Source organism: Hydractinia symbiolongicarpus, chromosome 10, assembly GCF_029227915.1.
Source record: "Hydractinia symbiolongicarpus strain clone_291-10 chromosome 10, HSymV2.1, whole genome shotgun sequence".
Lineage (NCBI taxonomy): Eukaryota > Metazoa > Cnidaria > Hydrozoa > Anthoathecata > Hydractiniidae > Hydractinia > Hydractinia symbiolongicarpus.
This window is the reverse complement of record NC_079884.1, coordinates 21,815,467-21,829,524: the sequence shown is the minus strand read 5'-3', so window position 1 is coordinate 21,829,524 and position 14,058 is coordinate 21,815,467. Positions and strand designations below refer to the sequence as shown.

Sequence of the window (14,058 nt, the reverse complement as noted above, 5' to 3'; positions counted from 1 at the left end):
AAAAAATAAAAAAGGGTTCTTGTTTTCCAATTCTTATAATCCTAAATTGCTTCTTTGTTGGCACTGTTCACTCTTTAAAATTTTCACACTTTAACAAAACTATCGAGGATGAAACAACAACTACAATATTCTTATACCTGCACAACATGTCGGAGCTGGCGAAGTTTTTCCGACTTCGCTAACACAGCTCCTTCCATCTCTATTTGCGTTTGGCGGACTCTCTTGTCCTAGAGAGAAACAAACAACAGAATTTAAATCTATTGTGCTTTTAAGCCAAAATTAGGTCTAGAGGATAACTTTGATCAATGGATACTGCGTCTCAAAACCTTAGGATTTAGAGCTATAAAAATACATTGTTTGCCTCGTTTATTCCAAAATTGGATATGCAAAATAAACTCTGAAATTCTACTTACACACTCTTTCTCCCAACGAAGCCTTTCTGAAGAAGTCAGGTCTTTTAATGTCTAAAAAACGTTGAAATATTGTTTAAAGACGGAGAAAACTGGAGAAGCATGAAGCATCCTCTATAATGACGGCATACCACCTCACCTGTTTCAGTCTAAGTTTTTCTTGACGTTCTTTGTGTACGGCTTCTCTTTGTTTCTCGAGCTAAGAATAAAAATGAATTACATCAAGTTCAGACGAAAAACTATAGCAGCTTTGTGGAGTAAAAACTCGTCAAATCAGGAAAAGAAAGATTGTTCAGATTTACTTACGTCAGCCTCTGCTTGTCTTTTTTGCATGTCTAATAATTGCACAGATCTTTGCAAGTTATCGTTCTATGAAAACAAAAACAACAGTAACTTAGATTGCAGGGAGCTACTTATAACTATGCAGAAACTAAACTCACTTTTTCGTTAATTGCTCGTATCCTCTTTTCGAATGTTTTACTTTCCCTGAAAAAAAATTGTTTACTCAAACCATAAGTTTATCGCTGTCTTCTATCAATTCCAACAGCTCAAGAGCCAGACTATCACTTATTGCAAATAAATACCTTTCTTTTTCAACCAGTAATGCTCTTTGTTCTTCCATAGACTAGAAATAATAATAATAAAAATAAGTAACATGAACAATATTTTAGTGTATTTGTCCATGCAAAAATACATGATCTTTTATACCTTGGTCAAATCAATATTATCTTGTTCCAATTGAAGTATGGATTTGCGAACTTCTAAGTCTAGAACAAAAATTATGGTATCGTGGATATGCGATTTAAGGGATAAGTAGCGGTTTTGGAAAAGAATACCGTAACCCTTACAATGATATGCAGAGCTATCAGAAATTTGACGAAAATATTTGAGGTAAAAAATTTGTGAGCACCCTTTTTGTACGTCATAGAACTTTGTGGACTTCGTATTAGCAAAACTTAACTGATGGCTAATATAACTCCTTTAAAAAGCGTATTGACTTGAAAATGATGAAATATATGATAATTTTTTTTTTAAAAAAAGCTGTGAAAAATGTCTTAAAAATATTGATTATGAGGCTGGGAATGTTTAGTAAGGATTAATTATTGTTTTACTTTATTAAGTTTACGAGCTTTCACAATTATCTATTGAGAAATTCTCTATTAAAATTGGAAAAATATGTTTCTTGATTCCTGCATGTATAATTAAATTTACAAACTATTCAAAATGCCTGATTTGAAAAGTGATATTAAGCTAATGCTGTTTTTTAGAACATTCCTAAACACAAACAAACCATCTAGCAGTTAACATAAAATAAAATGCAAACCTACGTTTGTGTTTCCAATCAGAAAATAAAGTTTTTCGCAATCTCATTCTTTCTTCCAAATAAGCCATCAAGTTAATTAATGTTGTTGCGTCGTTACATCCTGCCAACTAAAGAAATTCATATTTGTATAATCAACTATCTTCACTTGTACATCATAAATTTTGCAATTAACAAAATAAAAATGGAGATCTTAAACACGCTAGACTAAAGTATTTATTTTAAAGCTAGCCTTTAATATTATGTCAGCGAATGTACGTAAGTAGTATGTTAGCAAAAATACGTCCGTAAAAGATTTGCACAGTCCCTTCAGTACTCACAAGTTTAAATAGGCATTAGATAAGTTAAGCATTTTCAAAAAGAAGACCATTTAAACATACAAGATTTTACAACAAAACTTGCAACTGCACTTGTATAATAAATTGTGAAAAACACCCTCCTCCTGCTTAGATTTTTCTATAAACGCATAAGTAGCGAGATTGCAATAAGGAGAGTACCTCCAACAACGGCCAGGATGCAAACAATTGAAGAGGCATCACTAAGTCTTCTTGACTACCCATTTCTGAAATATTACAGTATGTCCAAAGTTAGCAATAAAAGATATTTAAACTAAAGAATAACAGAGTAAACAAGTGCCTTTACCACTGCTTGTAACATCGTCTTTAAGGGATCCCTGATACATTTTATTAGCTAAAAAAAAAAAAAGAAACAGAAGTGTAATTGCTGTATATTTTATTTCTGATTTCAATACAATACAGATTCAATAAATTCTAAATGGGAAAAAAGTTTATATAACTAGCCTTCTGCTTTGTGTTGTCAATTTATATTTTTCAATCAAAGGCTCTCATACCAGAACAACTGTTACATTTAGAGAGAAATTAAAAGAGAAAATGAGAGCCAAAAAAATTGTAAGTTACATCTAGGTTAAACAAAAACTCTGTTGGCAAAAACTTGCTCACGCAAATCAACATTTTTAATTAGCAATGTTGGCATGTGCCTCAGCAATAGTTGAGTGCCCACTGCAACAAAAATCTTTAATAAACTTACTTTTGCCACGGCCAGGAGTGAGTCCCAGATCAAATCTAAAAATTAATATAAGAACACTTAAATGTACTTTAAGCAGGGAGAGAGTACAAGGTATAAATTTAGGAACTGCACTACTTACTTGACTCCTTCTGATCTTGCTATTTTCACTTCCTGTGTCATTTCTGAGAAGCGCATAACATGCTACGTGAAAAAAAAAATAAAGTTACAAATCTTCTTGCATTACTGTAAAAATAAGTAACTGTTAAATATACAGACAAACTATTATGTTAGCTATTTTAATTTCATGTGAAGGCTTGCAAAAACAGTTTGTACCTTTTAAAGCAATTTTTATTTTTATTCAATGTGATATGGAAACTTGTTCAGTCCTTTTTTCATTACTCTTTATAGTATAACCCTTAAAGCTTTTAGAGATTTTTTGCATTCTCTAACTGGTTACTAATAATATGCAAAAATGGGCAAAAGATGAAATGTCATTATAAAACATGTAAACAGAAGCACCTACCAGACTTTCATCAAAATCACCAGCGCTAGGATTCAGACAAACAACCATTCGAACCTAAAAACGAAAATGTTTACAAACTACTTGATAAAAGCTGTGAAGGAATATTTCAACAAAAGATTTCGCATATACAATTACCTTTCCATCCCCATCAAAATAATTTTTAAACAAATGTGTCAGTTTAGAGTCACGATATGGTACCATCTGAAAGAAAACAAAATTTATTTGGTCGTTAACTGAAAATGTGACAGGTATATTTCTTTGTTGACAATTTCTCAACAACACAATTTAATCTCTTTGCAAAAAGGAATATACTTTTAGTCCACCACCACTTTCTTGTGCTTTTTGATTCTCACGTAAACACTCAATACATGATCGTAATGTCATCAGTGAGTTGTTTATATGACCTAAAAATATTAAAGATACATAAAATGCATGTGTTATTTTTTCATTCTGACCTACTCTAAAATATATCTATATTGATAAGAGCAGCAACAGAAAGAACATTTGGTTGTTAAATAATAAGAGTTAATTTTTCTGAACCTGCTTGTCGCACTCTATCTCCGTCAGCTTTTGTTCTACTTAGTCGTTCAGAGCCAGCAAGATCACAAAGTGAAAGCTGACTCACACCAATCAGATCTCGATCCTTTAATAAAACAAAAATAATTAACTCATAAATTAAATGCATGTACACCAAAAACAACAGATATAATTATTTTGTTGCTTTTACTGATTACAGCTCTTCAACAGAAAAATAACTGTCCTATCAGAATTTTTGCTTTCAAAGCAAAGCAAGACACTGGGCTAATCATATTTTAAGGTTTTTTTACAAACCACAGGCCGCCCTGTTTTATTAACGTTAAACACACACTTACACGTAATATTGCATCACCATTTGGTCCCAAGGGTGCTTGAACTAGCTTTATTGTAAATACACAGTGACTTCTACTTGACTCTGTGTTAAGCAGAGTATGAGCTGTTTTACGCCTTGTTTGTCCTAAGATAAAGAAGACCATTATTACATTGTAGAAAGTACGAAATAAAAAAATACGTTTAAAAATACATTTTATATGTTTAATCAAATACCTTTCCAAAAAAGTTCAAATGCTTCTTCTGTGCTTTTAGCTTCTACTTCAGTTGTTTCATAAACAAACATATTACGAGTTTGGTCTTCTCGAAGAATCTTTGACGTTGGCTGTCTAAATACAAGAAAACAAAGTCAATTTTATGACTGTAAGTAATGCCATTACTTTATGTCAAAAATGATGAAGAACTGTATCTCAATTCTTACTTATCTATTTTACACAAAGTTAATTGGGTTCAAAAGTCCTGTCAAGCTACGACAGTTTAAAACACTGAACACATACACACACATTTGGGTTTAATATTTTAAACTGGCATCCTGTTTTTAAAATTGCCACAAATTAATATACATACTTTTGTTTCAAAGGATCAATTGGTGTGTCATCCAGTAAGTCAAATATTGCATTGTTGTAAATTTCAACAAACGATATAAAAACTGCGTAATTGTTGTCTTCATCAACCTAAATAGACATAAACACAACTACCTAAATAAGCATATTTTTTATTGATAATGAGAAGAACAGGAAATAAACCATCAATAATGTCAAGTGCCAGGAGAATAAAAATGTTACTATTTTACCTGCAAAGTAGAAGAATCTGGAACACGTATGACATCATTTAACTCATTGTATTTCCTAAAGCAGGTATAAAAAGTGAACACAAAGGGTTTCATTAAGTAGTTGAGGCACCTAGAAAATCGCAATTTTAAAGGCTGGGAAACTATCAATTTTATTTACAGCCGCTCTGGGTGTAACAAAACAAAGAAATTCGAAAGTTTGGGAAAATGCGTATTTTTTAGGTGCCTTGACTATACATAGTCGGAATAAAAGAGAAAGAAAAAATGTTAAAATTGCAAAAATTATTACAAATGCAACATACCCCTGTTTATTAAGAGCTTCGATTTCTCTTGCTTTCTTTTGAGCTTCTATATAAGCGTCATCATCACTTAAAACATCAAAACCATTATAACCATCTGGTCGAAAAACCTATATACAGATTGAAAATCATTAAACCATGCATTAATGACAAAAAACGACTTTGCAAATGATTTACAAAAGTTTCGCAAAACTTACACATCTATTAGTTTGTAGGGAACCAATACTGTTAAATATCACATCCAAACATCTTGGTAATACTCCACCATCAGATGGACTTCCATTCATAGTGTGTGTTTTACCAGATCCAGTAATGCCATACATAAAACATAATCCATTTTTTCCATTTAAAACATCTTCCACCAATGGCAAACCAGTGTGATCGAAAATTTCACATTGGGAAGTGTCTTCATTAAAAACTTTGCTGAAAGTGCATCGGACCTAAGAAAAAACCATTCTAAATTAACTTAATGTTAAAAAAATAAGTTGGAAGAAGACAATGTCATTTTATTAACCTATTATTCGGGTGGAGTTCACAAGACAGTACACAAGTCTTAAATGAATCATAATTTTGTGATAGGTCAGTCAAACTATTTTGTGGTTTGTTGTAGATTCAAGTTATCAGTATACCAGTTTATTTTAGTTATGTTTGATCTTTATGCAAAACCTTAAATGTTAATTTTTTGCATATCCATTTAAGCATTTTTTAGAGATACCTAAAACATCTATTACCCATGGTAAAGGTTAGTCTATAATTTCCTTAACTTCAAAATAAAAGTATATAGAAGTATATATTTTCTAAGGGCAGATAAATTTCGTACTGAATAATGTTCCTTTGTCATCAAATGATAAAATTGGAAAACGTCATAGGGTTACAAACAAATGAAAAATGTACTGAAAGTATGAGACCTGTGTAAGAAGTGTTATGTTGTAGGGTAGTGAGACATGGGCAGTGAAGCAGGAAGATCTTGACCGTTTAGAAAAGAATGATATGAGAATGGTTAGGTGGATGTGTAACGCCAGTCTGAGAGACAGAAAGAGTTCGGATTAGCTAAGAAGCAGACTAAGTCTCCGTAGAATTAAAGATGTTATCCAGATAAGAAGATTGAACTGGCTGGGGCACTTGGAAAGAATGGAGGAGGATAATTGGGTAAGAAAGTGTAGAGACTTGATAGTTCCTGGGGCAAAGCCCAGAGGCAGACCGAGAAAAACTTGGCAGGAGGTTATAAAGACAGACTTGATACATAGGAAGTTGAGTTTAGATCTAACACAGTCTAGATCAGATTGGAAGAGGGTCATTAATATACCCCGTCCAACCCATGCTAGCATGGAAAACGGACGTTAAGCCGAGAATGATGATGATGATGATGAAACTTAAAATGTTGACACAGTTTTGTTGTATGAAATTATGCATTTAAACCTACTTCTAATTTCTACAACTGAGAACAACATCAAAAGGGAACATTAATTAAGTATCCTGTACCAACTTCCTAAAATATGGTTACCTGCTTCGGGTACCAGCCTTGAATAATCCGTTTTTGGGATCCTGGAACAATACTAACACTTCTAGATTTATTTTTAACAGCTTACTGACAATCACTCCTGAATCTTTTTTGGGAGTGAAAAATAATTGTTGGGTGCAGTTAACTGTCACAGGAGAATGCAGGCCATTCCTTGAGACGAGTGCGATCGCACGCGCACTTGCACGCGCACTCGCCCGCACACCCGTAAAAAACGTTATGAGTGCTTTTTATCGCACTCGTGAATTTTTTTGTTTTCTAAAATATTTTATAGAGCGATGAAAAAGGCTATTACGCTGATTACTCTTCGTGATTGATTTTGTTTCAAAGATATTTTCTTCATGTTTTCAACTTTGATAATTGATCTTTATTTACAAAAAACAAGTGCTCACATGCTTTTTTTCTTTTCACATTGATCCCACTCACTTGCTACATTTTATTTTGAAACAATGACTGAGTTGTTCTACAGTAATCCCTTGTGACGTATTTCGAATATCACCTGTTCTATATGATAAAATGTTTGTATTCGAAAAAAAAAAAAAACTTCATTCCGATGTTGAATTATCATGGAAGCAAAGATAAAGCGAGTTGAACTTTCAACATTTAAATCATATGGACAAGAAGAAGTTATAGGACATAAAACAGAAATAATAAGACATACGTAACTTTTATGTGGTGTAAATTATGTGCAAAATACAAAGATGAAATTCTCTCTAAATTGAAAGGATCAGTAAAAGCAAGCGCCGCGTCTTTCATCAATGGTACAAGTGTTGTGTCCAAGTATCAAGTAAGAGATAACAAAGTTTATTCTATAATTTTTATCAACCTCATTCCCAGTACTTTTTACAAAACTGTGTATATTTCATTTAGTTGTTCAGACATATTGATAAAAGTCAAGGTCACCAGATTGCTTTGGAAAAAGACGGTATGAAACCTCCCGAAACAGGGACAGTGGTGCGTTAAAGCAGAAGCGTGTAAATCACATGACAAACGAAGCCAGCAAACTTGCATATGAAAAGCTCGTACGAACAGCCTACGAAATGTGCTTACACCCCACTATATCTGTCACACAATTCAAAACTTTTGTTAAAGTTCTGCGAATAAACGGAGTTCGTTTGGTCACAGGTATGAAATCATATTTATTGTAAATTCAACCTGTGGAACCTGTATAATATTTTTTTTTTCATATTACGGTTTGAATTTTTTTATATCTGAGTTTCTATATTTTACATGAAATACATCTGTTTTAAATTTCAAAACTTTGTTACCAGACTTTTGATTTTTAATACATACAACACAATAATTCGAAAACAGCGAGACAGTTGATAGATTGTATTTACGCTTGTGTCATCAAAATGTGTGCAGAATTAATCCGAAGAGAAAATTTCATGTCCATACTGTCTGATGGATCTCAAGCACGCAAAACAGGCAGTGACAAGGAAATGGTCTTAACTCGAGCTAACAAAGACGGTAGGTTATATTTTCGATAGGATACCTTTCTTTTGTAGCGATAGTCATCATTGTGTTCTCAAACAAAAACATTTGTTACTAATACAGTTACTACCCCTCCTAGCCGCTGGTTTCAAGCGTGACCGTGTTATTGTTGAGTGGAAAGCATTTAAAAATCATGTTAATGCTTGTTACATGACATGTGATTTCCGAGAAGAGGATGAAGGTTTCCAAGCGATGGTAGCATGTCTGAAGACAATGAAAATACTCCTATGAGCCTTTGGACAGTTAATAGCGATACAGACAGTGACAGTGATATTTGAGTATTTTAAGGGTTTTGTAAGGTCTTTTCACTGGATTTACTCAATATGTTTAAGGATTTTATGCGTACAATATTCCCGTGGCTTATATAATGTTTGGTTCGATATCGTATTTGAATGATGCAATTTATTTCTGTATGAATACTATATTTTGAGTATGCCCACGCGGATCAGTTATTTATTAGAAGTGATTTTCATATCTTTTTAGTTCTCATCTTTTCATTGTTTTTTGTTAGAAAAAAACCTTTTAATATTTTATTTTTACTAGATTATCTTTTTAACTTTTTTTGAACAGCAGGAAAAAAGGTGTTGCGCAATAATTGAAATGTATTTTTATACTTTCACCACCAGGTAGCTAAAGATTAAAATACCTTCTGGTGGCCCACAAATATAAAAACGTAAGAAACTGTTTTTAAACAAATAATTGTTTGTACACAAGGAGAGTATGACGTGAATATTAGGCCAAAAATAAATACTAAAAAAAGTTGTTTAATAAAACAAAATTTTGTTCATACACAATGAGAGTGCACAAAAGTATATCGTATTAAAAAGAAGTCTGGAAGTTCTCTCTCCAACAAGACACAGCAGGCAATAAGTCAGCCCTGCCCTCGGTTTTGTTAGGAGAGATGTTCTGCGAAGACTCTATCAATTGAGTCTGTGATAAGCATTTTCGACGCATGTCACAGGCGACTTCTGCGATATACAACCTAATGATGCCCTGACCTTCAGTTCGTAAAGAGCACGTGCTCAACGTACTTCCTAATGAGTTCATCTCGAAACATAGAAAGCCAGTTAGCAGTGAACTATTAACTTAACGAAGTACACCATCAGGTAGGTAGGTCAATGGGACTTGTACTCCATTTCCATTTCAGCTGAAATGTATCTCACGTCGGCATTTTTATTGCCGACGCAAAACAATCTAATTTTAGGGGCGTTATGCAGCTTAAAAAACATAATGTTCTGGTAAACAAAAAATAGTGAAGTGTGAATCACACTTGCAAATATTCACATCACACTAGTAAAATTTGCTTACGAGTGCGATTTTTCGCACACCATAGCACTCATAATTTTTTTAGCGGGTGCTTTTTGTAGCTCTGGCATAGTTTTATTTAAGACATGATCTGAGAATGAGATTACATAAATATCAGAAATTTACAAAATATAAATATATACCTGTTCAATGCGATTAGAGATCGTTTTTGAATGCTGTAATAAAAAAAACAGTGCAAAAAATTAGATAAAGTTTACATCCACAATCATTATTTAGAAGTTTCTGTCATCGAGATAATCAATGGTGGTAGAAATATTCTTACAACAATTTGTTGAATTTTTTAAGCCAATGCAGCCACAGTTGTGATGTGAAAGAAATGAACATTTATTTCACTGCATTGTGTTATTAAAAATATTATGATTTTAAAAAAGCTTAATGGTTTAAAAAATGTAGAAATAAGAGTTAAATCAGTAATTACATCATTTTTTTTATCCCTGATGGTAGTAGTGACCAGAATTTAAAATTACTGGTCTATTTAAGTTGTTTTACAATCAAAAAACAAAATCAGTAAGAAAAAGATCACAACAACATTAACCAAAGTTTTTCATCTTAAAAGCAGATTTGTTAGTAAAAGGAAAAATATTTAAATCTTATATTAAACAACAAAAGTTGAATTTTACGCATTACACTCATGTTAGCGGGTTATATACCTGAAAATACGGTATTTAAAAAAAAACATGAGACAAAAAAAGATCACAAACATACACATGCCTTTATTTATGCTGGAGTATTATATACCACATGCGTGTTATACATTCATGATCCATAGAATAATTTTGATTCGAAATATGATTACCATATACTAATTCTTATACCTTTGGTGCATTTAACTGTACAATTTTATCACTACAAATCTCTACACAAGATTCTTCACCAGATGGACTTAGTGGTCGTACACGACAGAAAACCTAGAATATAGAAAGAAATTGATCTATTAAGATCAGTAAACTTGGTAAAACTATCCACTAAAAGAGTGATTTAAACAAGGAAACAACAATCCAAACTCAAAAGAATAGTGGCTAGATAACATGCCTACCTCAATGGGATCTTTTAACTTTGAAGATGGGGTAGTTTTGCGCCCAGGTGTTTTAAGTATGCCATTTCGAGACATGTTTTAAATTTAAACTACAAAAAACTGGAATTGAATTTGTGCAAAATATTTTATTATACAAAAACAATATATTAGCTACAAGGGGAACAAAAAAAATAGTCCTGTTTTGTGGGGTTTTGCAAGTCTGCAAGCCTGACAAAAGTTAGCCACTAGCATTTAATGTTACATAAGTTTTCCACTTTATTCGTGTTTTTTGCTTAGTGTTTATAAATCTCGCACTTTTTGCTTAGCATAGCCCCAGGTGAAGCCACGTCATGTAAGAAAAATTCGGAAGATGGCACACTATGTGGCCTGTTGAATGTTGCACAGTAGAGTGCAGACCTTGTGAATGTGTAGCTAAAATAAGCATTAAATACTTTAGGACTTCCTAAGCCATGGCTCCTTCTTTAAATAATAGACAGGGTATATTTAACCATATTTGCGAGGCTAGCCATGTAAATTATTCACATCTATTTACTCTTTTTATAGACACAATATTTGATGAAAACAATGACGAGCAATTTTAACTTTTGTTTTGAGAAGATAACAGTTTTCTCATGAACACAAATAAGAAGAATCGAGGACATTTTCATATTTCTTCAAGGACATTGAAATTTTATTATGTTAGGGTAGATTTAAAGGTAATGCCATAAACAAAGAACAAATTACTGCTGTATTTATTTAGCATTTCTATGCATTTTATAGTGTGAAGTCACTGCCACCCCCATCAATTCTTTCCATACAGGCATTTATCTTGATATCTTAAAGTTAATAGACAGCATTTAGCCCTTGGAAGTTTGTCTGACAGGGTTTGGGGACCCTGATGGGATGTTGAGACAGACTTGCTCTTCTGCCAAACCCTTAGACTAAAAAATTCAGAAATTTGCATTGCTTGTCACAATTCGTCTTGTCTTTAAACTATGATTAACTTGAGCAGCATTGAATAGACCACTTTCTGCATGGCATAGTTGTTTTTGTTGAACAATGGGCATGTGTGCACTTTTGTGTAGGTAAAAAAGCAGGACTCGCACAGTAAAATGGTTATTAATGCAAATTAAAGATTTTTTGGGAAAGCATAAGATCCAAGATGAACTGGAATTAAATTTTAACTATATTCTTCTAATTCCTCTTAAAAGATTTCAGTAATTTTAAGCGAATATTTCTTTTTTGGATGGATTTTTTTTATTATTGTGGTCTGTTGTTTATATTTTCTGCCTACAGAAATGCTTGCGCATGTGCACAAAAACCGCAAACTTTTTAACTTTTGTAAACATTGGCAAGACATCTAGCTATACTTCTCTTTCAGTATCTTGATCTCAAATTTGATTGTTAACAAGTTATGGCTAATAAACCACATGCCTTGCTTACAGCAAATGAGATAAGCATATTTCGAAAGGAAAAACAATTGTCATTTTGACAACAGTGACACGAAGATATTTTATACTACCACTGGAGCAAAACCTACTAGTGCATCATCACTATCATATTATATACGCCATTCATTGATATTTTTGTAAAAGAAAAGGGGTGGGTTCGCCTATACTGAATAATAATTTTATTTTATATATTTAATATCTTTTGCTAACATAACCTAGTTTAATCAGTGCAGGTGCCTTTCACCTACCAATTATATTCACTCATAAAATTATGTGACTTAGTCTTCTTTAGCAACAAGATGGCACATTTTTTCCCTTTCCTTTTTCACCTCGCTAATAATCGCTCATGGTTTGTTATTAATCACTAACCAAATTTGTTAAGCATGACCAACAAACAAATCGAGAAAGAATTATATAGAGGTAACCCTTTCGTTATAAACAGACCCTTCATAATGACCGACTGCTTACGCCAGGTCGGGTTGTTTTGATTCTATCACGGATCAATTTCACTACCCGAGCAGAAAGCGGTATAAGAAACAAGGCCTGTGCGTCTGATGAAGCCCTTGTTTCTTAGGTCATCCCTTTACCCACACAAAACCATTTCTCTACATACGATACTTCGAATCCCCCACTGGAGAGTAGGGACACCCAATCAAAAACATGACTATGCACAGCATTATAATTTACTGAGAAAGAGGTAGCTAAAATTACACAGTTCATATTCCACACTCTAATGAGCACTTTTAGTTAGATATAGTATAGCTTACTAACTGTACAGAAACGTATAATACGACTTCAAATTGTAGATATTAACAACTTCTTTGTACAAAAAAAGGAGTAAGAAGATCGCATGACAAACCCATTTGTCATCAACTCAACCCATTTGCCATCAAAATCATAAAAATTTATTTGTTTACGAAAATTACGAAAAATTGGCGCGGGTAAGGATTTTGTCCAATCACAGCAGCCGCTAAGAAGACAAAACACAGACCCGCGGTCCTAATTATGTCGCAAACCGCGTAATGTAAGGAAGGCAACCTCGCTCCTAGAAGTTCTTGTATTTTTTATATTGAGGACTTGATACATTGAATTCCCTAGGAATGAAATTGGAATGATTGACAAGGAGGACTCACATATTAGACCTTCTTTGGTTTGTGGTACCTCCAATAGAAAAAACTTATTTGCGATTTGCAAAATACGTGCAGCAAAACTTTCTTCCCTCGCGATATTCGTGCAACCCCTCCAGTTCTCTTTTTTGAATCTCTGACAACGAGAAGAACAATAAGCGTAGCACCAGTGATGATTGCCAAAAAAGCCCCGGATATATGGTTGGGCAGGAGCGGCGCCACAATTTGCAAAGTGAGGGGGGGGATTAGGCATAGTGGTAGATTTTGAGATTTTAGTGACAATCAACGATCGAGGCGAGTTGCCGAAATAGCTGAGATCCACGGGGCGCTGTAAGCCAACGCATATTTACAGTCCTAAAACACGTAAAACGGCTATATTTAGCGAGATTGGGTACTCGTATTAACACTGTACCGAAAGTTGGGTTCTTTAAAAAAAGCTATTGAAAACACAATCACAATTATAGGGCTTGGAGACAACACGATAATGTCACCACTGATGTTTGCACTTTTCCTCGACCCGAATAAGCCTTCTTAGTCGGGAAAAACGACATGAACGTTATGAAAACACTACTGAGATCCCCGTTTGTTTCTTAAAAACTTATACTTGGTGCGAGTTAATGCGAAGATGCATTGCAATGACATAATTCCAGTAGTGCGAAGCCACTTTTGCCCTTACTCCCTTTTTTTTTTGAACCCCAATTTTCTTTGGAATTTTATATTTGCGAAGTACCACAAAATATGATAGGAACAAAATAAAAAAGACAGACAAATGCATTCCATACAGGAAATTGGAAATTTCGGAAAATTAATATTGAAACAGACTTGCAGAATAATTTAATGAAATGTTTTTTTTTCTAAACTCTCATTTTTTCTATGCCCCTAGTTCTTAT

At 33.3% G+C, this 14,058-nt stretch overlaps 1 protein-coding gene across 1 annotated transcript in view; it reads right to left on the bottom strand.

Annotated features, from left to right (window-relative positions):
- LOC130662420 (kinesin-like protein KIF23) overlaps positions 1-14,058 on the bottom strand; it is a 69,764-nt gene that overhangs the window by 3,006 nt on the left and 52,700 nt on the right. Inside the window, exons 2-26 of the mRNA XM_057461292.1 lie at positions 10,612-10,702; positions 10,391-10,483; positions 9,698-9,730; positions 5,434-5,676; positions 5,240-5,346; positions 4,941-4,995; positions 4,715-4,821; positions 4,364-4,476; positions 4,153-4,274; positions 3,821-3,923; positions 3,593-3,684; positions 3,416-3,481; positions 3,281-3,334; positions 2,897-2,958; positions 2,779-2,813; positions 2,374-2,421; positions 2,229-2,293; positions 1,739-1,841; positions 1,119-1,177; positions 995-1,035; positions 851-896; positions 717-779; positions 550-609; positions 414-464; positions 138-227 (exon numbers count right to left, since the gene is read on the bottom strand). Of these exons, the coding sequence (XP_057317275.1) occupies positions 138-227; positions 414-464; positions 550-609; positions 717-779; positions 851-896; positions 995-1,035; positions 1,119-1,177; positions 1,739-1,841; positions 2,229-2,293; positions 2,374-2,421; positions 2,779-2,813; positions 2,897-2,958; positions 3,281-3,334; positions 3,416-3,481; positions 3,593-3,684; positions 3,821-3,923; positions 4,153-4,274; positions 4,364-4,476; positions 4,715-4,821; positions 4,941-4,995; positions 5,240-5,346; positions 5,434-5,676; positions 9,698-9,730; positions 10,391-10,483; positions 10,612-10,686 (1,986 nt within the window). The 5' untranslated portion in view covers positions 10,687-10,702. The remainder of the gene's footprint in view (positions 1-137; positions 228-413; positions 465-549; positions 610-716; positions 780-850; positions 897-994; positions 1,036-1,118; positions 1,178-1,738; positions 1,842-2,228; positions 2,294-2,373; positions 2,422-2,778; positions 2,814-2,896; positions 2,959-3,280; positions 3,335-3,415; positions 3,482-3,592; positions 3,685-3,820; positions 3,924-4,152; positions 4,275-4,363; positions 4,477-4,714; positions 4,822-4,940; positions 4,996-5,239; positions 5,347-5,433; positions 5,677-9,697; positions 9,731-10,390; positions 10,484-10,611; positions 10,703-14,058) is intronic.